Source organism: Hyperolius riggenbachi, chromosome 9, assembly GCF_040937935.1.
Source record: "Hyperolius riggenbachi isolate aHypRig1 chromosome 9, aHypRig1.pri, whole genome shotgun sequence".
NCBI classification, from domain to species: domain Eukaryota; kingdom Metazoa; phylum Chordata; class Amphibia; order Anura; family Hyperoliidae; genus Hyperolius; species Hyperolius riggenbachi.
This window is the reverse complement of record NC_090654.1, coordinates 187,375,242-187,401,016: the sequence shown is the minus strand read 5'-3', so window position 1 is coordinate 187,401,016 and position 25,775 is coordinate 187,375,242. Positions and strand designations below refer to the sequence as shown.

General features: G+C 42.6%; 1 protein-coding gene across 3 annotated transcripts in view; it reads left to right on the top strand.

The window, feature by feature from the left end:
• Positions 1-25,775, top strand: part of PRICKLE2 (prickle planar cell polarity protein 2) — a 500,639-nt gene that overhangs the window by 40,746 nt on the left and 434,118 nt on the right. For 2 of the 3 annotated variants that reach the window (XM_068253797.1, XM_068253798.1), the window contains one exon: positions 3,826-3,911. In XM_068253797.1, coding sequence (XP_068109898.1) covers positions 3,826-3,911 — 86 coding nt within the window. Of the gene's footprint in view, positions 1-1,336; positions 1,382-3,825; positions 3,912-25,775 lie in introns of those variants that run through there. The other variant, XM_068253799.1, reaches the window with a different exon arrangement.

Sequence of the window (25,775 nt, the reverse complement as noted above, 5' to 3'; positions counted from 1 at the left end):
AGAATGTTGTGCACATTGAACACAGAGGGGTTGCCTGTTACTCATAAACCTGGTTCAGATTGTACATGAAGAACGTGTAATAGAGGAAGAATAGCCTCATTCTCCTGCAGAGTACATGCACATCACCCTTACATGGACCCACAGTTACATTGCCTAGGGCCTGATAGATGTTCAGATTGTGCATGAAGAATGTGTAATAGAGGAAGAATCCTCTCATTCCCCTGCAGAGTACCTGCACATCACTCTTACATGTTCCCACAGTCACATTGCCTAGGGCCTGATAGATGTTCTTTGCTCCTGTCTTCTACAAGTACTCTTACCAAGGACTAGTTTTAGTCTATGACTAAAAGTATTAGAGGCAGAAAATCAGCCGGCTAGCCAGGTAACTGGTATTGCTTATAAGGGAATAAATATGGCAGCCTCCATATCCCTCTCGCTTCAGTTTTATTTTAAAATTGTAATTGTACAAAATTGTAATATGCAAATTAGAGGAGTCGGAGTTGGTGGAATCCTAACCTGAGGAGTCAGTGTTTTTTTGTACAGACTCTACATCCCTGCAATCTTCCACAAACCATTAAAGTTTTAGAAAAGTTGATCAGAAAAATCCAAATAGACTTTTATCGAATAAAAACAGGAAATCCGATCAGATTTGTTGCTAGAATAAGAAAAAGTTTCGATTTTTCTGAAAATCCAATAGTTTTTATCGCATTGCCGTAAAATCGGATCATTTTATTGTATCGTGTGTGGCCACCGTTATGCATACTTGAAAGTCTGTTGCAAACACAACATATATCAAGGCCAGAAACTGACTTTCACTGTCAAAAATGTTTTTACAAATGTGTTTAAAGAGGAACTCCAGTGAAAATAACTTAATGAACAAAAGTGCTTCATTTTTACAATAATTATTTATAAATGATATACAAATATATAAATTAGTCAGCGTTTGCCCATTGTAAAATGTTTCCTCTCCCTGATTTACATTCTGACCTTTATAATATGGTGACATTTTTACTGCTGGCAGATGATGTCAGTGGAAGTAGCTGCTGCTTGCTTTTTTGGCAGTTGGAAACAACTGTTATTTCCCACAATGCAACAAGGCTCCCACAGTGTGATGTTAGAACCATGGTCCTGACATCACACACTGGGAGGGGTTTCACCACAATATCAGCCATACAGAGCCCCCTGATGATCTGTTTGAGAAAAGGAAAAGATTTCTCATGGGAAAGGGGGAATTAGCTACTGATTGGGATGAAGTTCAATCCTTGGTTACAGTTTCTCTTTAACTCTGTAGATTAATCTGAGTTGCTAGTTCTCATCAAATCAATGGTAGAAACCGTGTCTGCAGCTTGAAAGTGTGGTTGCTATGGCGATGTCACAACAGGTTTGTTTTTGCCAGTTTTTATAACTCATACATTATACATGGTAATTTACATACTGCAAATATAGAGAGCCAATCCTCCTGTTTGCACTGGGGTATCTTGATGACTTTCTCTTAAGTAAATAGTGGTTGCAGCTTTTTCAGTCTTCAGTCACAGGTTGCTTTATGAGGAGGGAGGTGCTCTGAATTATGCTTGAAGGCTTACAGACTATTACATCAAAACCGAATAGCTCCTTATTTACTAAGGCAAGGGTTACTGAGAACTGTGCAAGGCTTAACCACTTCAGTACCAGCAGTCTCTGGCCCCTTAAAGAGACTCTGTAATAAAAAAAAAGTCCCCAGGAGGGTACTTACCTCGGAAAAGGGAAGCCTCATTGTCCCAATGAGGCCTCCCCTATGCCTGTAGCTGCAGGCAATCCAGCACTGGCTCCTACGAAGCGTCCCGCAATCCTGGCTCGACAAAGCTCGATATATTTATCCTTCCCTGGCTCCAGCGGGGGCGCTGTTGCAGCTCTCAGCATGGAGATAGGCGGAAATAACCAATCTCTGTCGGGTCCGCTCTACTACCCAGGTGCAGGAGACTTGCGCCTGCGCAGTAGAGCGGACCGACAGCGATCGGCTATTTCCGCCTATCTCCAGGCAGAGAGCCGATACTGTGTCTGCGCTGGAGCTGGGAAGGTAAATATTTACATCCCTGCTGTTCGGAAGGGCATAGCGAGACCGCTGTGGGACACAGGAGGACGGGGGAATCGATAGGATCCGGAGGCTTCCCCCACCCGAGGTGAGTACCCCCTAGGGGAACTTTTTTTAGTCACTAGTTTTCTTTAAAGCGGACCCAAACCAAACATTTTTTTAATTCAAATTATTTAATTGCACCACTCTGACACATACAAATATAAATAAACACTCCTTCAAGCCTATGAGCATTTCAGTGTATGCTTTTCACTCTCCTCTTTGCATAACTAGGGTTATACAGGTGGCAGCCATTAGCAATTCCTCCATTGCTGGACACCATCTACTCCACCAGTTTGCCGGATTATTTGCCGGCAATATGAAAGGAAGGGAGGGGTTTCTCCAATAAATGTAAAATATTTTATATTTGTCATCATGCAGCTGAAAAAAGGCTGCTATTTATTATTATAATTTAGAAAATAGATTTTATTTCTGAAATCTTGTATTTTTAGTTTGGGTCCACTTTAAGGACCAGAGACTGCTGGTAAAAAAGAAAAAAACGGGGCCTACCGAAGTCACACTGCATGGACTCACTGATCACGCCACTCTACCGTCGCTGAAGCTCACTCACTATGACAGCAGAGCTCTATGAGCCATTCAGGAATTCATTTTTATTGGCTCCTGACCCTGTGATCAATGTGATCCAAAGCTCATGGTGATCATGGGGTCAGGAGCCAATGAAATCTGCTCCTGATCGGCTCACGGAGCTCTGCTGTCATAACAGCAGCAGGGCAAGTGGGCTGCAGCAGCAGGCTAATTGAAATCTACACCCTGGCAGGGATAACAGGCCCCAAAAGGCTTAGGTTTCAATTAACGTGGTCCGAAAGTGGTTAAATTTCCATGGTTATGTACATACATTTGAGTTTCCTTGCCCAAAACTACCATTCATGATTTTGGGGGGAAAATGTAAAGAGTTTATAGATGTCCCTCAACATTGCTAGCCTCCCCTTTGGCTAAGGTGGAAAATCCTTGCAGTGGTTATGGTTCCTGCAGCAGAGCACTTGTTGCCACTTGCATTATTGATTATGATGAGAGGTCAGCCACGCCTTCCATGAATATCCATGCATATATTCAGAAACACTGACTCGTTAAAAGAAACCTGTAATGATTAAAAAAAATATTTTCACTTACCTCAGGCTTCTGCCAGCCCCCTGCAGCCGCACTGTGTCCGCACCGATACTCAAAGATCCTCTTATGCCCCGCCGTGAGTACGAGAAAATCTCTACTGCGCCTGCGCAGGATGCTCTCAGCGGTGGGAGCGCGAACAAAGACGCTTGCGGCCAGGGCCACGCAGGTGCAGTGGCCATCGACTTGCAAGATGGCGAAAGCGAAACAAATTCGCACCGGAGGATCGTTGAGTACCGGCGCAGGCACAGGGCAGCTCAGGGGGTTGGCAGAAGCCCCATGTAAGTGAAAATATTTTTTCTTAAATCCCTACAGATTTTCTTTAAATAATAATAAAAAAAACACCTCTTTTCCAAAAGACTAGTAGATGAGGACTGTGTTCTTTTTAACTATTGCTCAAGGCAAGTGACTTAAAGTAGTTAAAGTGATTTCTTATTTACACATTCACTTTACTTGTCTTGATTTTGTTTTCTTATAATAAGAACTGACAGCACAGAGATCACAGCATCAAAGTCAAATAAACTGATTAGTCAAGGTTCTTATTTTAGGTAGCTTTAGAAGTTTAAATAGAATCTTGTTACATTTTTCAGATTACAGCATTTTCTGAACCGGAACGAGGACAACCATGTAATGCTTGCGGTGACCGCTGTCCAGGACTTGCCTTGCATCGTTGGAGGTAAGAACTCTCTGCTTTCCTTACCAATGACCTAACCCAAAATTTTAACAAACTGCTGTGTGGAGTATCAGTAATAAGCTGCTGCTCTGTGTAATGCTGGGAAGACATAGGTCCATTCTGGTCCTCGATTCTGCGCCCGATCATTCCGCCCACTCAATTCTCTTATCTTCCACTCGTTTTTCTTATCTTTTTTCAATTAACGTCAATGGTGAATCTAGCGGTAAATCGATCGAACCATGATCGGACATGTTGGAAATGATCTATCTAACCATCTAAATGGCTCAGAATCGAGCCGTGTATTCCCATCATAAATCTGGTCGGACATGCAATTATGAACTTTCTGCCTTCAGGTCACTGTAGCTGATATTTGCTAGTGAGCCATAAATGTATATTTTTCTCTGGGTCTACCATGTAAGTCTGTTGACATAGAGGAGGGAAGGACACATTGATATCCAGGGGGGCCAGATTTTTTTTGTAAATCAGTTGCAATCTATTAATAGAATCCAACCCAACCTATTTCTTGTTTCCCAAAATACAATCAGACCAGGAGTTTGGGTGATGGCCATCTGGATGTTTGCCCAAAAATGATGTGAGCAAGGGTAATCTTGTGTCTGGATACTGTATTTTTCTTTCTTGAGTGCTCTTCATAAAAAGGTTCACTCCTGGGTAATATAGAAACATAAAAGAAGCTGCACAGGAAAAGCCACCTTTGTCTTTTTATGCTGCATACAGTGAAAATCACACAACCGCTAATTTACATACCGTTTATCAACCCTTACTATGATCTGATGTGGCCCAGGTGAGGATGGTAAATCCTAACCACCTGTTAGCAGAAAAATTTAACTAATATAGTCCCGGTTTACTTGATCACTTATGATATCCCCACTGGAGGTGATTGCAGACCTCTAAAAATGTCTTTGTAGATTAGGCCCCAGGTATGTTAGAGGAAAAACAATACTTCTAATACTCTGTTCAGCTAGTTACTCATACAGGAAGATGGGAGTTAGTGGGCAGTCTGTGTTTTGAAAAGTACTCCAGAAGTTTATTGTTGGCATTGCTGGAAATCTGGCAGTTTTAGACATTCACAGCTGGCTGCAAATTAAAATGGAAACATTTTGAACAATGTTGAAGAGAAAATCTGTCTGCTAAAAATTCCTCATACATGTTCCTGACCTACATGTGATTAGGTAAACTTTAAAAGGCTGGAAAACAGCTTATATTGATCACGTAATGGGTGGAATATGGTGGCTGCCATATTTACTTTCTTTCAGACAATGCCAGTTGCCTGGTTGTCCAGCAGATCTTTCTGGCTTTAATAATGTTTGAATCACACACCTGAAACAAGCATATATGTCTAGCGTGGTTTTAGTCAGAGCACCTGATCTGGATGCCTGTTCTGGGTCTATAGCTTAAAGTATTAGAGGCAGAGGATCAAAAGGACAGCTAGGCAATTGACATGGTTTATAGGGAAAAATATAGCAGCCTCTATATCCCTCTCACTGCATAGTCACTTAAAGGACCACTATCGCGAAAATCGTACAATTTAAAGTACATGTAAACATATACAAATAAGAAGTACATTTCTCCCAAAGTAAAATGAGCCATAAATTACTTTTCTCATATGTTGCTGTGACTTACTGTAGTTAGTAGAAATCTGACAGAACTGACAGGTTTTGGACCAGCTCATCTCCTCATGGGGGATTCTCAGGGTTTTATTTATTTTTAAAAGCACTTAGTGAATGGCAGTTGCTACGTCTAACTGCCAAAAAGGGTGTGCAGTGAGCAGGGAGGATGGCCAGCATATTTGTTTAAATCCTTTTCAGGTTGTGTCTTTATAAAGAATAAAGGCCATGCTGAGAATCCCCCATGAGGAGATGGGCTAGTCCAAAACCTGTCAGTTCTGTCAGATATCTATTACCTACTATAAGTTACAGCTACATAAGAGAAAAGTTATTTACAGCACATTTTACTCTGGGAGAAATGTACTTCTTATAGGTATATGTTTACATGCACTTTAAATTTTATGATTTTTGTGATAGTGGTCCTTTAAAATAGTTTTGCGTATTCGATTGACACCATTTTAGCCTTATGACAAGAGTAAAGTAATTGGGAGAGGCTGAGGCTGCTTCCTGCACCATCTCCCCGTTAGATACGGGGCTACACTTCTCATGACCCTTATCAGTGATTATTTGCTGCTAATACCCTGCTCACAATGCCGACTCCAGATGACTGATGTCACTTTCTACCTATGCTGGCCTCCAGGGTCAAATGACTAATGGCCCATACTCACGAGGGACTTTTGTCGCCTCAACACGCGGCGCGCGCGTGTTGCGGCGACAGGTCGCCCGTGAGTATGGGCCGTCGCACACGCGCGCACCCCGAACTGTCGCCCGCCGCTCATGTCGCCATGCGATTGAAACTTTCAATCGCATGGCGACAGTCGCCGCTGCCCCCCCGCCGCAACTGTCGCTAGTCCGCGTGAGTACGCGGACTAGCGACAGCAACCTCCATGTAGGTACATGGAGCTTCCGGCGGGGGGAGGAGGAACGTCAGCGACAGCTTCCGCCTTGCCGCTGGTCCCTCTTCCGCGTGTGTACGCGGAGGGACCTGGCGAGAAGCTGTCGCCCACACGCTCACGTGTGCTGGCGACAGGCCACATTTCTCGCCCGTGAGTATGGGCCATAACTCTTGTTGTCATCCCAATTCAGCCATATTGATTTTTTTCAACATCTCATACAGGCTCATGAAGGAGAATAAAATACGTAACAGACAAACAAAGCTACAGCAGTATCTTTATTTCATTTTCCACAAATATGGGTATCACATGTTCCTTTCTTGAAATGATAAATGACTGGCGTAGCATTGATATGTGTCATAGGCCTCAATTCACTAAGCTTATCTCCTGTCTTTAATAACTTCTTCTAGAGTTGTTACCATGGTGATAAGGCATGTCGTATTCAGGAAACATTTTACCTCAGGCAAACCTAAATTTAACTCTTCTGTCTTTAAGTTAACTCTTTAATCCTTAAAATAACTCCAGAGTTAAAGACAGGCTGTTCATTAACTGCATGTGAAAATAACTACAGAGGAGGTAACTTAACTACAGAGGAGGTAACTTAACTACAGAGGAGGTAAATTAACTACAGAAGAGGTAACGTAAGGAATGAAGAGATAACATAACTCTCTTACTGTGTGTAGGTAAGTTTTCTCTTGCCTTATTATCTCCAGCATGATCTTAGTGAATTGAGGCCAATGTCTTTTGCTGTAATTGGAATTAGAATTTCACTTTGGCTCTTACACCTCATGTACATTCCATTAGTGAGACCCCTGTTTACCCACTGGCCACAGACACTAGTGCCCCATACTCACGGGCAACATTCTGGCCTGTCGCTAGCACACGGGAGCGTGTGCGCGACAGGCCGGCGACAGCTCGTCGCCAGGTCCCTCCGCATACACACGGCGGAGGGACCTGGCAACTAATGCGGCGGAAGCTGTCGCTGTTGTTCCTCCCCCCGCCGGAAGTTGAAGGTAATTCCTGGTTGTTGCTGTCGCTAGTCCGCATACCCACGCGGACTAGCGACAGTTGCGGCGGAGTTGCGGCGGCAACTGTCGCCAGGCGATTGACCGCGCCAATAGCCTGGCGACAGCAGCGACGAGCGACAGTTCGGGGTGCGCGCCCGTGCAATGCCTTATACTCACGGGCGACATTTGTAGCCCGTGAGTATGAGCCATTAGACTATTACGCAAAAATGCAGTGTCTCAAAAATAGTGCAAAAACTTTATTGATACAAAACACACAACTTGACATGAAAGATCCGTGTAACTTGAATACAGAGGCTCAATAAAGGCTTATTCAAATTGTTTGGCTGACAGAAAAAAGGACCATATTAGTAGAATTGGCATAATGGTTGAATTGGCAACGACACTAGTCTGTTTTGGGGTGAATATGCCCTTCGTCAGGCCAAAAAAAGCGAATTTACAATTTCTAAAAGGCAAACAGATACAAAACATATTAATATCCAATGCCACTTATCCAAAAAGGCATCGCACCCCAGTCAAGAGGAGATCTCACCAAACAAATGAAGTAGAGAGAGACCATGTGTATCAAGTATGTCTAAACGCCGAGTCCAAATCAATCATATGGACTCACATACCATAGAATGTAAAGATAAAGATGAAACCAATCAAAAAGGTGAAGGTGACCCAAAGCTCATAACATGAGTTATGTCACTCTGATGTATCATAAAAGAACAGGTAAATGTTACCTTACATCAGGGTTCAGGAATAAAGATATAAGAGCAGACCCAAGGTGAAATACACAATGTCCCACAAGGGCCGATTAATATTGGTCCTGACATGATATTGCATGAAAAAAGGGGTAAGAGGTCAGGAGGATCACAATACAGACCTGCGAGGCATCAGCCAGCGTAAGGAACCAAGAGAGCAAAACACGGAGAAAGGCACCTGAGCCTAGCAGGTACACAATATGCCTGGTATGGAGAAACAATAATAACGTTTCAGTGCATAGAAGTGAATGCCACACGTGGGATGAGGGCGGGGATGGGAATATACCACACATCTCAAAACTGCAACAAGGCTTCATTAAATGTGATCAAAGTCCAAATACACAGGCCCTAACCAACATACAAATACCTAGACCTTCAAAAAAGTCCAAGTACACAAGCCCTAAACAGTATACAAATGCCTAGAACTTCAAAAGGATAATTGTGGGTAATATGTATTGGAAGGATTACTTTGACAAAGGACATGTGATATCAAAGTCCAGGTGCACAGGTCCTAAGAAATACATATGCTTCAAAAGAGAATAAAAATAAATGCTGCATATGGAATTAAAGCAAGAACAAAACTCCCACCTCCTTTCATGTCAAGTTGTGTGTTTTGTATCAATAAAGTTATTGTACTATTTTTGAGACACTGCATTTTTGCGCAATTTTTTTGATATATTACATAAAGTCCAGTACTTATTGCAACATAGATTATATGAGTATAGTGGAACACCCGCTACATGGACTGTACTTTTTTGCCTTTAAAAAGGACAGTACCCACAATATATATTAACACAGACACTAAGAGCCAGACCCCATTTCTCTGGTTTATCATTCACTTATTATATAGCCCTATTTGCAAAATGAGACGTGTAAAAATGTTAAAGGACCCCCGCGGTGAAAATAAACGAATGAAATATATGATTGTATCTGTCTTCCTTTTCCTAAAAATAACTTTTTAAGATATTCAACAGTTTTATTTTATGTTTAAATCTACTTTTTAAGTTTTAATTGTTTTATTGTTTTTGCTCAATGACACATTCATTGAAGTATGGTAGAGCTAAAATCTATGAACTATTGAGCCTTTTTATCTCTTTCCTGCTCTCAGAAGCCATTTTCTGCTAGGAAAGTGTTTTATAGTTGAAATTTCTTATCAGTCGGGGTCACACTGTAGTCACTTCCTGTCTGAGTAAGGACTGAGTCAGCCACTTACATATCTGATATATAACTCTTTCAGGCAGAGAAAGAAAAAAGGAACACAGCATAATTATTTGTGTGCTAGGCACTGTCCATACACATGTCTATCTCATCATGGCACATGTCACCTCAGGTATTCTTTAACAAAACCACAATGCAATAATTTGAAAATCATGTAAACCTTATGGATGACAGGAAATTGTACTGCGTTAATGTAAACCTGAAGGGAAAAAAGTGCCCCAAATGGGTACTTACCTCACCTCCACCAATCCAGCCCCTGAACCTCTTTGACAAGACCCTTGTGGAAGAGGAACTTGTTGTTAGATGATGCACCATGTATTTTTTGCTTGTGGGTCCTTCTATACCAACTTTTTTGAAACATGTGGCAATAAAGCAATAACATTTCTCTTTTTCAACTTTTTGGTGTGCTAACTTTTTATACAATTTTTTTTTAATTTAATATAGTATTTAACTAATGTGCTCATCACATTTTATGTGTATTTACATTTTACACAGTGTTCTATCTTTTTTGGAAAAAGGGTTTGTACATCATGTAGATTGGAGCAGAAGTACGCCTAGTCCTGTTGAATCAGGTGGGATGGGACCCTAACTCTGAAAATAACAAATTGAGTAACCGTGGTTAAATAGCTTTGCTAGTAGACCCCCTTATGGTACGTACACATGGGGGACCGTTGTAGCTTGTCGCTAGCTTACCGGGGACGTGTGCGCGACAGCTCGGCGACAGGCCAGGCCAGGTCCTTCTGTGCATCAGCCGTACACACGGCGCACAGAGGGACAGAGGTGCGGTGGAAGCTGTCGCCGAAGGTTCCTCCCCCCCACCGGAAGTTCCGTGAGTAGTGTATTGTGTTGCTGTCGCTAGTCTGCATACACACACAGTACGCGTGGCCGACTAGCGACAGTTGCGGCGAAGTTGCAGCGACAGCTGTTGCCGGCGATTGGCCACGGCAATCGCCTGGCGACAGCTCTGACTAGCGACGGTTCGTGGTTGCAGCGACAGTTGTAGCCCGTGTGTACTCACCATTAGAAACAAAAGAAGTCAGTGGTGAGTCAGACTAATTGAGTTCACCTGTAACTGAAATATCTGGTTTGGGTGGATTTGTTCTCAAAGTAAACATGAAGCGAGGAAAAATTTCAAGTTTGATACTTACGTAAATAAAGAGAAGGCTCTGGAAAGTATAGAGTCTTCATGTTCCTCCATCTGGCTCGTCATTGTAGCGCCCTCCCTGGTTGTATCTATTTGACCTGCTTGGTTGAATAGCTGTTCGTAACTCTTTGGGCAACCTTTGAAACTACTTACGTCCCTGAGTAGTTAGGAGGACGAGTGCATCTGTGCTGTGCATGCATGTGTCCGAACTCACACATGAGCAGTAAGGGGGCACAGGTAGTTTTGAAGATTGCCCAAGGAGTTCCAAACAGCTATTCATCTCGGGTCTTCCTATTCAGTAAGCCAGCACCTATTCAGTAAGGAGATCTTTGGGCAAGACTCCCTAACACTGCTACTACCTACTGAGTGCGCTCTAGTGGCTGCCTCACAAGCGCATCCGACAGGAGAAAAGCGCTATACAAAAAAAGGAATTATTATTATTCAGTGGATTAGCTACAACAGGGGACAGCGCTGCAACCATGAGTTGGACGGAGGAACGGGAAGGCTTTCTTGTATCCAACCTTGCCTCTACTTATTTATTTATTGTATATATAAAGCACCAACGTATTACGCAGCGCTGATACTTCTAAGGTAAGTATCAAACTTGATGTGAGTTTCCTCACTTCAGGTTTGCTTAAAAGCTCCTTTTGTGCTTAGGTTATATTAAATGTTACTATGAATAAGAAGGTTTTTTTTTCACGACTTGTACAGCTGATAATTCTTTCAGAACAGCAGCTCCAGCATTTTGATGTCTTGTCAGGGCTGACATATCGGGCGCACATGGCATTTACCTGCAGCACAGAAGGTCATAAGCTTATGTTCTGTGGCTCCAGTCTGCATGCCTGCTGGGCTCATATCAAAGATTTATGAACATGAATAAGTCATCAAATTCATTTTCCAAATAGAAATATAACATTTTGTGGTAGGGAATAAAAACAGTGAGCGTAAAGTGGGCCTAAACTGTGAGATGGTGAAACTTTTAAAAGTGTAACAATGGGGAGCCCAACAATCTCATAACAACTACTTATCCCTGAATCCTCTATAATAAAACCCGTGTCCCTGCGTGTGCTGTCTCTGTGTAGCTGGGTCCGTGCTTTTTTGCTACTGCGCATGTGCTCAGCACGGACCCAGCCTCACAGAGACAGGAGGACAGGGATGGGGCCAGGGAGCCAGGCAGGTGTGTGAGCGGGTGTGCGCGTGGCGGGTGCGTGCGCAGTACATGCGGTGGGCGGCAGCGAGAAACACAGACCCTAGAGCCCGTTTTTAAACGGGCTTGGGTCTGCTAGTACTAATATATTTGAACAATAACTTCTAGTACCTTACATTTCAGCTAGGATTTTGTCATCCCTTGTGCTAGCATATCCATTGCTCTGTGAGCAGGTGCTAGGGGAAGGTGTCATTCTGGCCTCTATGGATGCCCATTCACTTTGGTGCAGAATGTCAGGAAAATAATGTTTTAGAGATCCAGAGAGTCCGACTCCTCTGATTTTGAATTATCTCCTCATTCACCTACTACTCTTTTCTTGCTTTTTTAGGCATCGAGCAATTGTTTTTCGCGCTCTCGCGACCTGGGTGCAGGTGCGCGATTAGGCGAACATCGCTTTGCGACGTGTGGCAATAACAACTGTCAAGGTGGATTGGAGCTTTAAGATCTCCGATGACTACCGCGCAAAGTTCAGAGATTGTTTGAACTCTTGTTCACGTTCGTTGTGTGCCGTCGTGTGTTCCCGCTGGCAGGAAGATGTATCGGGGAATCTCGTTCATCAGGGCGTATCACTGTGAGGTTCCCCTATCCATCGTTAGTTAAGTATTTAGCTTAAGTCTCAATAGCAGGACGCACAAACCTAGTCATCAGGCCATCACAATTTGGTCCTTGTCACATTCGCTCATCCTTATGCTAGTTTACTTTTCCTGCTTTCAACACATTATCTTCAAGAAGTGAATGTGTACCTGCTGCAAGAACTACACCACACCTTAACGAGTGCCATTGTAATGAAATAATCAGTTTATTCATTTTACCTATCAGTTGTTCTAATGCTGTGGTTGATGGGTGTATATAATGATACAGATGTATAATTATTATTTGAAGCCATGTTTTAATGCCACTGGTAAGCTCTGAGAGCCGAGAAGCAGCCTGCTGCACTACAGTCTGTAACATTACAGAAGCCAAGTCTTTTCACTTGTTGACAGGTAGTTAAGCCGCATTGATCACTATGGATTTACCATTTCTCTACTACACAGCAGCTAAATAAGACTGTTGTCTTGGTACAGAAAGTGCAAATTAAACCAGTAGGTCAAGAAATGGTTTACTATACTTCATATTTTTTTGGTTTTAAGAAAAAAGATTTTTAGTATCAAATCTGATAAATTGAAAATGATTCAGTTTACATTTCACCTACAGTAGTACATACATTTCATCTTACCTGCAAAATAACTTTTCAGCACCTAGCAACTAAAAGGTACTATAAGGTAGGTAAAAAAAAGTATTAACTTATTTTGAGTATTTTTTTTTTTTGTGTGCGTGATGTGGGTTTACAAATGTATTGATAAGATGTAAAAACATCAACCTAGAAGAATGTTTGATTTTAATGCATTATAATATCTAGCTATACTTCCCCCTATCCCTCATAAATAGAGAGTGGTGTACTAAGTTGATGATATATTCTTCCCAAGCCTCTTGCAGTGGCCTATGGAGGGGGTGTGGCCTAGACTACCAGGCATAAACTGCAGAAACCTGACAGTCTACGCCAAAAAGAAGAGTGGAGTGCAACAGGGGTCACTTGATTTTGAAGTATTGGCCCTGGCATGGGGGACCCCCTCCCCCATGCCAGGGCCAATACTTCAAAATCAAGTGATTGGGGGGGGGGTTGAGTTTTTAAAATATTGGAATTGGGTGAAACTCATTAGTTTTATCCGTAGTCTGGTGCCTAATATGAGGCTGAAAAGATGTCTCACCTTCCTTCAGTCTTAATTACAACAACCTCCTCTGCAGTCTTCACCGTCTGTGGCGCATCCCTGCTCAGCTGTGGGATGATTAAACATGTCGTCTCAGCACTCGGTTACACCCAGGTCTTGTGTGCACAAGGTATTGCGACTGAGGCCGAGACAGTGAAAGTACCACCAGAACTGCACTAGAGACTAGACAATACAGGCAGAATATATTAAGGCAGTCCGAGTTAGCAACCAGTAGTCAGCATCACAAGGCACAAAATCGTAAAGCAATAGCAAATCCAATAATGGTCCAGGGGTCATACTCAGTAGATCAGATAATCGTCGTACCAGAGGCAAGGCAAGAGCTGATCAGATATAATTCCAAGATCAGTCCAGACAACATTTCAAAACAGGATCAAAGGTTAGGCAAAAGGTTGTACACAAGGTAATCTACAAAAACTCACACCCAGCAGAGAAGCACTAAGGCAGCTATTCGCTATCACAGGCAAAATGCATTGAGCAGACCAAGCTTAAAGAGACACTGAAGCAAATAAACATTATGATATAATGATTTGTATGTGTAGTACAGCTAAGAAATAAAACATTTGGAGCAGAGACATAAGTCTAATATTGTTTCCAGTACAGGAAGAGTTAAGAAACTCCAGTTGTTATCTATGCAAAAGAGCCATTGAACTCCATGACTTTCAAGGTCTCAGAGAGCTCTGTCTTCTGATGCTTGCTATCTCAACTGTCAGTCATTGTATATTCTTTTTCTCTCCAGAGGACAGGTCAATAGTTCACTAGCCTGCTCTGTAAAAACATTTAGAATGCTGAGTAGTGTGTAAACTGCAAATATTAGAGAATGATGCATTGTTATAAAAAACACTATATAACTGAAAATAAAAATATGAGAATATTTTCTTTGCTACTAATGTTCTAGTAATTATCCGTACTACACAACCAACTCATTATATCATAATTTTTTTGTTTTGCTTCAGTGTCTATTTAAATATAAGCAAAATATCATGCAACCAAAAATCCTAGCAGCCTATTGGCTGCTTCAATAATACTGCAGTCTAGGCCTGCAGTACTCACTTACCACCACTAAAGGTGCCATCCGAGGGAATAAGACGAGGGGAGTAAAGAGCGCCCCCGTCAATAGAGCCTGTGAGCTGTGGCTACTGGGAATGCTATGCTGGCTTAGCCTAGAAGCTGGCTGCACGGCCTGGCTCTCCGAGGATGTGGATTCGCCATGGGATTGTTCGAAATTAAGTTCCCCACACCTAGATACTGCATCATTTTATTCCTTTTGATGAAATATTTACTCATTTGAGAATTCTTAATATAATCCCTGGTTGCTGTCTGTGGGTACCTGTTTTCTCCTGTTTTATATCTAGCTTCTGTTTAATAATAATCCAATAATAATAATAATAATAATCCAAACATTTGTATAGCGCTTTTCTCCTGTCAGACTCAAAGCGCTCAAGAGCTGCAGCCACAGGGACGCGCTCAAGAGGCCACCCTGCAGTGTTAGGGAGTCTTGCCTTGAACTCCTTACTGAATAGGTACTTGACCTAGCCAGGATTCAAACCCTGGTCTCCCATGTCAAAGGCAGAGCCCTTAACCAGTACACTATCCAGCCACTGTTTAATACAGTGGTATGACTACAAAATATATTTCCATAGATCAGTTTGACTGTTTATGTTAAGTTTTTTTAGCAAAACATGCATCACATTCCTAAACACTCACTTTCCGCAAGAAAAAATGTAATATTGCACAGCACTTGTAGCTTGTGTTTATTGTTGGGATTGTTAGCAGTTCACACAAAGGCCCTTTCTGTTTTGCTTCTACTTTCAGCTGTGTTGTTTACCACCTAAAAGTATATTGCTATTAAATATGAACATTTTACATTGATAAGGACACAGCCCAGCTGAATGTTGCTCATTTTCTACTTCTTATTTACCTTGTGCGACTGGCTCCCTAATTAACAGGATCACACTAGTTACAAGAATCACCCATTTCCAGTAGAGGAGCATCAATCCTTTTAAAATTTGCTGCCCACATTCTCCAATAGTGATTTGGATTCTCACCTTTTTAGTCATGCTTATAAAAACAAAATACATTGTAAACAGCAAATTCTAAATGGGAGTGTGCTTCTGCTAAAATCACTCGCTCAGTCACAGGTTTGTAGAAAGAGAAACTTTGGGGTTAATTTCCTCTTGAACTATCCCACATTACTTATTATTCACTTCTACTGTAAGAAGAGCAAATTCATGAGATAAACTGATAAAGGCCTTGTTTCACTGTAGTTTTATTGGTATTTATGCAAGGAATGTAGTAAGAAAAAACTAGATGAGAGTGTCAGTTAGTTTGCAGCAGTTTCATGCGATATAGAGCAAATTGCACACATAGCGCAATTCATGTTGTGTAGGTAATGCGTGCTGATAGTATAATGTGTGTGACGCTGTCTTTTCATCATTATCAGCTCCATATCTACTTTGTGAGAGTACAGGGATTCTCTGCAAAGGTCTTAAAGACCATTGGTCAGAGCTCTGGTGTTAACGAAGGATGCACGGGTTATGAGGAGGCTGCACATCACTGCACTATGGGAAGTAGAAGTAGGGCTTTCTTATCCGTTCAGTGTTTACAGACAAGACATTGAAAGTAGTGTTAACAGAAAATTACAATATCTCTATCAGCTTGTCATTGTTATACAGACTTTCACCAATAGCTATAAATCTCAGTATTCAATAATCGAATCTGAAACATTTTTTAAGTGAAAGACATTTTTTATTATTATGTACAGTTCCAACATCAATATTGTCCCTTGTTATAACAAGTCACACACTGTTATTTTGCTCTGATGGCCAACATATATTGTTACAGATAAACAGCTTCATTATTACCTTGTTTTGTGAGACTGAAAGTAGCTTTGTAACATAAATACAAAAGTTCCTTCCTGCTTTTCATGGCTATAAAACGCCCAGACAGTGCAACTGGCCTGGATTCAACTAACGCAATCAGCCAGTGAAGCTGAAGAGTATTCATTCACTGAGGCCATCTCAATTTTAAGTGTGTGAACAGTTTTAATGGGGAGACTTGGCATTTGGCACTCTGAGGTTTTTTTTTTAATGCCACTCAGAGAGATGTGTACAGACCAGTTCCTACTGATCGTTATAGCCATGGTAACATCACTTATAACTGCTATAGGCACACTGATTTTTCATTTGACTAGATGTCATTTTGAGCATCATATTTTTAGGAACCCGTAAAACAGACCTTTATCATCTTACTTTTAAAGGACAAGTGTAACGAGAGGGGCATGGAGGCTGCCATATTTATTTCCTAGTTTATTTATACTAGTTGCCTGGATATCCTGCTGATCCTTTACCTCTAATCCATAGAGCCAAATTAATCCATGCCATGCACTGATGAGGATCAAACAATCCGAAACAGTCTGTATGCATGTTGGATTATTATGGCTCTGTACAATTTAACAAGCTGACACATCATTGCATTCCAGCGGTTCTGGAGGTGTGTTTAGCTTCTAAGGGTACAATGGTTAATTTGCATATATTCAGCAGTGGTGCTCTGGGAGACATCTCAAGCTCACTCCAACCTGAATTATCGCAAATTCTTTCTGTTTTAGGAAAGCAAATTTTTGTTTTTCTTAACATCTTAGTAAGGGGGCTTTTAGGACCATTGTAGTCCCTTACACACTCCAATGAGTTCTGGGTCACCATGAGCTTGCTGGTTAGTCTTTACCTCTAATACGTTTACCCATAGACTTATTCACTCAATAAATAACTTTTGATCTTTTTTGATTTTTAATATGATTACCTTTTTTTTAATATGGAATTTTCAAATGTAACATCTCTGTAAATCTATCAATATCTGCCATGGTCATTTTCTGTTTAGCACATTGCTAATTGGAACTTCATTTAAAGGACAACTGAAGCGAGAGGGATATGGAGGCTGCCATATTTTTTACCCTTTAAAGGGAAGGTTCAGGGAGGGTGGGTAAAAAAATCAAAATCAATTTCCACTTACCTGGGGCTTCCTCCAGCCCGTGGCAGGCAGGAGGTGCCCTCGCCGCCGCTCCGCAGGCTCCCGGTGGTCTCCGGTGGCGCGCCCGACCTGGCCAGGCCGGCTGCCAGGTCGGGCTCTTCTGCGCTCCAAGGCCCGGAACTTCTGCGTCCCACGCCGGCGCGCTGACGTCATCGGACGTCCTCCGGGCTCTACTGCGCAGTAGAGCCCGGAGGACGTCCGATGACGTCAGCGCGCCGGCGTGGGACGCAGAAGTTCCGGGCCTTGGAGCGCAGAAGAGCCCGACCTGGCAGCCGGCCTGGCCAGGTCGGGCGCGCCACCGGAGACCACCGGGAGCCTGCGGAGCGGCGGCGAGGGCACCTCCTGCCTGCCACGGGCTGGAGGAAGCCCCAGGTAAGTGGAAATTGATTTTGATTTTTTACCCACCCTCCCTGAACCTTCCCTTTAAGCAATAATAGTTGCCTGGCAATCCTGCTGATCTTCTGCCTCTAATACTTTTAGCCCTGGACCCTGAACAAGCATGCAGCTGATCCGGTGTTTCTGATATTATTGTTAGATCTGCCAAGATTAGCTGCATGCTTGTTTCTGGTGTTACTCAGACACTACTGCAGTCAAATAGACCAGCAGGGCTGTCAGGCAACTGGTATTGTAAAGGTACAGCTTTTTCCCATCCGCCATAAACTTGATAAACTCTGAATCCTCTCTGAAATAATTAACACTGTGTACAAATTGTTTAAACATCTGTAATACCTGGCATACTTGTATAATCTCTTCTCTTCCTTGTTACTATCACTATGTTCCCTATATGCACCGTGCGGTTGTCATGAAAAGTAATTTCGTTGTGTTACACAATGACAATAAAGTGAATTGAATTGAATTGAATTGTTTAAAAAATATTTATATAGCAGCCTCCATATTCTTTTCAATTCAGTTTTCCTTCAACCCTGTATCCACCACTATATTATATCTACGTTGTCTGTGACGTCATCTAAGCCACAAGGGTGTATATATACGTTTTTTAGATGAAGCACAGCTGTGCACAATTAGGCTTGCTCCTGTGCACTCCTCTGCCACTATCTGCTTTAGCACTAATTGGTGAAAGGGAATATATGTTCCCTGAACCAATGAGATTGATTTTTACTGTTAAAAATACTTATATTTTCTTAGTTCATAGTGAAAAATACACACTGTAGTATTATTTCCGAATCAAATCATGAACATAATGTAAATTTTGTGATGAACAGTAGAAATAGCCAAACAAAATGTGTGTTTTTTTACAGCAGCACTTTTTATTTTTAAACTGGAATTGGTAAAAATGAGAAAAAATGTGTTATTTCTATTTTTTCCTCTTTTTCCCATTAAAATGCATAGAAAACAAAATTGTTTGAGGTAAAAAATGCCATACCATGAAAGCCTAGTTTGTCTTGAAAAAAACAATATGTATTTCATTTAGGTGTCATAAGTAGGAATAAAGTTATTTCTGATTAAATAGAGACAAAGCTAAAATGTAAAAACTGCTCTGATCCATAAGGGGAAACAAGGTCTGGATGCGAAGTGGTTAAAGCAATCCTGAAGTGGAATAAACGTATAAGATAATAATTGTATGGCTGGACGTGCCATTGGAAAGTTGTTTTGGGAGCAAAAGTTACACTTTAAAGCTAACTGTTCTAAATTAAAACTGTATTGCAAAAAGGCCCATGGAGACTACATACCCTAAATGTGATGGTAAGTGGGAGAGAGATGGAAGCAAAAGTCCATGGTTCTTTATTAAGGGTCACCCAAGATGCATTTGTAACCATGTTATTTTAATTAACCGTAAAACTACCAATCTTGTTATCATAAAAAAATAAACAATAAGTTCTTCAGAGGAGAGCTGGTGCTTGATTAAGCACTGCGATTGCCAATGAGGTAAGAGTTTAAAGGAATACTGTAGGGGGTTCGGGGAAAAATGAATTGAACTTACCCGGGGGTTCTAATGGTCCCCCGCAGACATCCTTTGCCCACGCAGCCACTCACCGATGCTCCGGACCCGCCTCCGGTTCACTTCTGGAATTTCAGACTTTAAAGTCTGAAAACCACTGCGCCTGCGTTGCCGTGTCCTCGCTCCCACTGATGTCACCAGGAGCGTACTGCGCAGGCCCAGTATGGTCTGTGTTTGCGCAGTACGCTCCTGGTGACATCAGCAGGAGCGAGGACATGGCAACACAGGCGCAGTGTTTTTCAGACTTTAAAGTCGGAAATTCCAGAAGTGAACCGGAGGCGGGGCCGGAGCATCGGTGAGTGGCTGCGCAGGCACAGGATGTCTGCTGGGGATCATTAGAAGCCCCAGGTAAGTTCAACTCATTTTCCCCCGACCCCACTACAGTATCCCTTTAAAGCAGCGCACACTCATAGCCCCACTCAGCAGGCCAATCACCACTTATTGCTTAGTAGTAGCGGGCACGTCTCCTGATAGGTCAGCTGAGCCCTACAGTGGATCATGGGGCAAAAATCAGGGCCCTGCAAAACAGGAGAGCATTAGCAACAAAGGCCCCACATTAGAAAGAACAGAAGACCAGAGGTAATAATGATTCTTATTTGTTGGGACTCAGTACGAGTCTGTTTAAGCTTTTTTAATTAAAACTGTTTTACACATTTATTGATTAAGCCTGCCCACCAGAGATAGGCTGAGAGGAGTCTATAAGTGTGGGGACAATGACTTCAATAGTTCCTAATATATTTATGAAGCCAATCTACATAACAATGCTTTTTTAAAAAGTAGAAATGTAAACATGGTAGCTGCTGTTATTTTGCTAACTCCTGGGCTTTTTTATTTGCTGTATGGTAATTGTTGCTGGAATTTAGCATTTAACCTAACGTCAGCCATTAAATACAGCCAGCAGAAAGTGCCTCCATAAATGTTTCATTGGTCTCTATTATCCAGCTATACAGCGTAGAATCCCCTGAAGGAGAGTCCTAAAATTCATCCTGAATTAAGAGTTAGAATGAATCCCCATCGGCACATTATACAATAAAGGCATCTGCACTGAAAGCAACATTTCTCCCAACTAAACCTCGATATTTGCAGCAAATAGTAATTTCCACTCTGAGCTCCATTCCACCAAAATATCTTTGTAGCTTTTTGTGAGTGTCACCATTTTTCAATTATTTGGATAGGATGGAGGCGCACACTGTATATGTGTATAAAAGAGAGGTAATCGCTTACCTCCTCAGAAGATATAGACAGGGGGTGAGGGGTGCAGGGGGTGGGCCAATACAACAGAATATGTCACATCTTTCCAGGGCTCTTTAGTGTTTGGGCTGGGAGATTGATTAATTCAGTACTGTTATACTAAGTAAGTTGGTTCTTTCCTTACAGACAATATTGGGATACTCTGTCAGAAAGTAATTTACTTTTACCAATTACACCTTTTGGCGCCATTCCCCCCATCTCTTCATAGCAAAAGACGTGTCCCTAGTTTCTAGGTTAGTAATGTGTCTGTACAGCACTTGGTACCAAAATGTCGCCCGGGGGATCAAATCCTGATGTCTTCGGGCAACACCTTTGTGATGGTGATAGCGATAGTGATAAGGATCTATTTCTGCCACTCATTCAAAAAGCCATTTGGTGTGCCAAGACATTGTAATGAACGCTGGAGAGGCAGCTGCGGGGAATAGCACTACTACCACAGCTGCCTCCAGCCCTCTGTTTAGCAACGTGTCCGGGCCTCAGGCGTCTAGCACGCCGAACACGGAACTGTCAGTTGCACATAGGGTTGCTTTGTCGTGCGCGCATAGATGGGACCTTTATGCGGGGAGGAGGCACGTCAGCTGACCGGCTGGTCGGCTGACGTCAGAGGAGCCGCTCGCCGCTCCTCATTGGATGATCGCTGGGGGCGTGCCTGGAGGGTCTCCTCTGCTTCATAAGCTGTACTGTGTCACTCGCAACTTGTCTGCTGTTGCGAATACTTCGTGTTAGCGCTCAGACCCTTAGATAGTTCCGGTGTGCTTTCATCCGGGAGGAAACCGGGGATTTCACACAAGATAGGAATTGTTTGATAGCCTTAATCATTACCTTACTGTATATTATTTGTGTATGACTCTGGCTCGTTCTGACCTCTCTCTTTCTAAGTGATTCTGTACCTTTGCTCATCTGATCTAGTTGCCAAACCCTGCCTGGTTATATCTTTCTGACTCTGCCTCTTGATTCTGTACTGCATCTGTCTGTCTGTTGCCAAACCCGATCTGTCTGACTACTCTACTCTCACCAGAGGGCCCTTGTCTCTGGTGAGAGGCATTATACTGATTGTACCCACCAGCCCCTCTGGTGAGGTGTTGCTCTTATCAGTATTACTGTTGCACCAAACACCATCTGTATTTGTTGTCACATCAGCTTCAGATATACCAGTATTATAGGTGATTCTGCAGATCACCTTATAATCAGGTATATATCTGCATTATAGGTGATACTGCAGATCACCTAATAATCAGAATTCTGTCGCTTGCTGACACAAATCGTTACAGACATTTACTGGTTTGTCATGCTGACCTTTTGGCTTTAGGAGTTTCGGAATCCCACATTGGGGGCAAGTGTGCAGACAGAAGAAAGGAGGTCATTAGTCTACTTTACGGGACCCAGCAGGAAACCTCATAGGGAACAGTAATCCAATCACAGCACCCTCTGCAATACAAAGTGTTGTGATTGGTCAAATAGTTTTGGCAGAGTTGACTACAACCTATCTGAAACCTGAGAGGGTGCCATCCACCCATTCATATGGATTTGTCTATGTGTTATCCTGCTGGGTTCCCTAGACTAGTGCCAAAAGGAGTCAGAATGTTTTGTCTGAGCTCCATGGCTGTTCTCAGTCAGTGAGTTTGTGAGAAGCGTAACAAAAGACCCTGCAAGGAATGCAGCCGCAGGGGGCCCCAGAAGCTACAGGGGGCACCGTGGATGGAGAAGTTTCTTTTCCCTCTCCTATGAGACTTACAACTAAGGGCACTGACAAAAACGTTCTGCTCTCTGCACAATTTTACTAATGACTGCATCTGCTCAGCCACTGATAAGAAATCATACAAAGTTTTGCAAAGATTTGTAGACAGTCCCTATTCAGTGTGCATCAGGCTCTTGTGTGCAGTGCCCAGCCACCAACCTCTCTACCCCTCCCCAAATGCTCTGTACTGCAGTGATGCTGGTGGAGTCTGCAGAGGCAGTCCTGCTCCATCAGAGATGAACAGAGTGAGTGTAATAAGCTTAGGCTGGGAGCACACTAGTTTGTCGGTATTCTGTATGCATTTTCTGCACACCATGTGTGTCTGAATGTGTAAAGACATGCACGTTTTATCACGGAAGCTAATGTAATTGATAGAGAAAATGCCTGCACTGCTTCACTGCTGTCTGTTTTTATCTACATGGGGAAAACTCATTCAAGTGTGCAAATTGAATAACATTGGTTCTCAGTTTACCTGTGCAGAAAATGAAGTGGGGCCCCATCCAAAGTTTTGCAGGGGGACCCAGTGATTTCTAGTTACGACCCTGGAGTCTGTACATATTAATGGCAGAGGATCTGTATGTGAAGAAACTAGCATCTGTCTAAAGATATCAGCCATAGCAGCCTCTTTGCTTCCTTTATGCTGGTAAGTTCTTAGTTGGCGCACATGGGAAAGATATGTATAAAGGTATTTCAGAGCTGCTTTTGTACCAGTAGGTGAGGTAATTGTAAAACCTACACAATTTGTGATGTCTCCACTGCATTCTGCATTGTGCAGCTCACCAACACGCCCACTAATTAAGCTTAGTGTGTTGAAGAGCAGTTGTTACAGCGTGTACATTTTGTAAAAACATGACTTCTTGCTGACGGGCATTGTTCTTTATTTGTCTGACTATGCAGAACGGTCATTGGCTCATTATTTATAGTGAGCAGACTGAATCCTCCAAGGCTGCAGTTAACTGATTTCATTTATTCCGAATCAAGTCTGTTTAATTTTGCAATTAAGATAAATTAGTATGCCAGTAGTGGAGTTGGACGTAGGGGCTCAAGTGATGGGGTGGTCAATCACAGGCTGGCTTTTGCAGGAGAGGCGGTGGATTTGCGCATGCAGCCAGTGATCAGAAGAGTATTGAACTTTATATGCATAAACTTGAGGGCAAGAATTAGCATTTACAAGCTTCAAAAGCACGTTATCCCCTAGTTTTTCAACATTTTGGAAATGTATGGAAATGTGTGTGAGCGGAACATGCACAGGGAAGAGACTAGGGGAAACACATAGGAAAGAGAATAGGGAAAGCACCAGTGGAGTTGTTTGGCCAAAAGATTCGGGGCTAGTGCCCTGTACCTCTGCTACTGTGCCCTGATTGTCTGCCTCCTCCTTCATAGTGTCGTAAAGAAGCCAGAGACTGACAATGTGCAGGTATCCAGGAGGTGGACATACCGTACTTGATCCACTGTCCTGTGATGCTCGGCTGGGTACTTATCCGTTAGCCGGGCGCATCCGGCAGGTGGCGCTGTTGTTGCTAATTCCAATGATAATTACTTCACGTAACAAAACTGTGAATGTAAACGCAGCGGGTGGCGCTAATTGCATTCCTAGTTAAGATAACAATATGTGTATTAAAAAAGTGATTTAATTAAATGAGAAATAAGCCGGGCGGCAATGTAACAGATCAAGCCGCCGGCTTTGTGTCTCGCTCTCCTCCCCCCTTGCCCTGTCTCGTATAGAGCCCTGGCAGCCCTGGGGGGGGGGGGACTCATGTCCCCCCAGAGTCGTTCGTCACAATAAAACAGGCAGGATTCCCTGCCGTGAAGTACAACTCTGGGGCGACACGCATGTCCCCCCCAGGGCTCTATACGAGAGAGGGCAAGGGGGGAGGAGAGCAAGACACGAAGCCGGACGGCTTGGTCTGTTACATTGCCGCCGGCTTATTTCTCATTTAATTAAATCACTTTTTTAATACACATATTGTTATCTTAACTAGGAATGCAATTAGCGCCACCCGCTGCGTTTACATTCACAGTTTTGTTACGTGAAGTAATTATCATTGGAATTAGCAACAACAGCGCCACCTGCTGGATGCGCCCGGCTAACGGATAAGTACCCTCGGCTGTACTAGTGCAGAGCTTCCGTCTACTTCCTTTACCACCTAGTATGCACTGCTTGTACTAGAGGTGTGTCCTGACCTAATGATGCAGCCATTCAGAATATTCCTGTCTGTGAACCTCGTTGCATTGTGGGAAATAACGGATGTTACCAACTGCCAAGCTTACAGTATCTCCCTTTGTGCAATGTTTGTTTACTGATATGCACACACATCACCTGACAGGCCGAAATAAATTTCAGAATGTACATTAGGGTGAGGAATGGTTTTACAATGGGCAAACACTGACTAAATAAGTGTATTTAAACATTTGTGATATTTGGGGCTAAAATCCATAAAAAAAATCGTAAAATAATTGATTGTTATATCTATTGTAATAGTGATCGAATACAAAATAGAATGGTAACTGAATGGCCAGCTTTATATTATTAGAGGCAAAGCATCAGCACAGACGCCTGGCAACTGGCATTATTTATTAGAGAATGAAGATGCATCATGCTAGCCTTCCTCTCACTGCAGGTTCCATGTAAAGCCATTTTCCACCCTCATATTTTAATTTTTGAATACATTTGGGATAACTGTGGTTCTTGTATGTTCTTTTCTGATTTTGAGCTCAGGAGAACTTTAGTACATCACATTGCCACGCACGAAACTAAGCATTTTCTCAGCCTGCTGTTGTCACCAGGTCATATCACAACTTCCCATCCATGACCCACCACTGAATTCTGATTATTTCAATTGAAGGAAGCTTTGCTTGCAGATTAGCCCCACCTTTTCCTGAAATGGCTTATTGTTGGCTTTAAATGCAGTTTAGACACCAGCCCATTTATAGTCTGAGAGGGAACGCTGAACATTATTGGCTTAATGACAGTGAATCTGTCCACTGTATTGTGTGTGTGATTGATGAGGTCGTTGGCATGTCAGTACTGTGATAATAGGCTGAAAGCACCATTTTACTTTATTCTGAAGCTTCCACAGTCACTTGGGGAAGACACTTTTCTGCATTACAACTCACCCAAGACAAGCCAAACTCCTTTAAAGTTAACCTCAAAAAAGGAAACTTGTTTCAGGTTAGAATCAGAATCATATTTATTCGATACTCATTTAGCGAACCCCAGAGCGGTACAGAGGCGCTCCGAGCTTTTGGCTTCACAGCGGTTGGCACT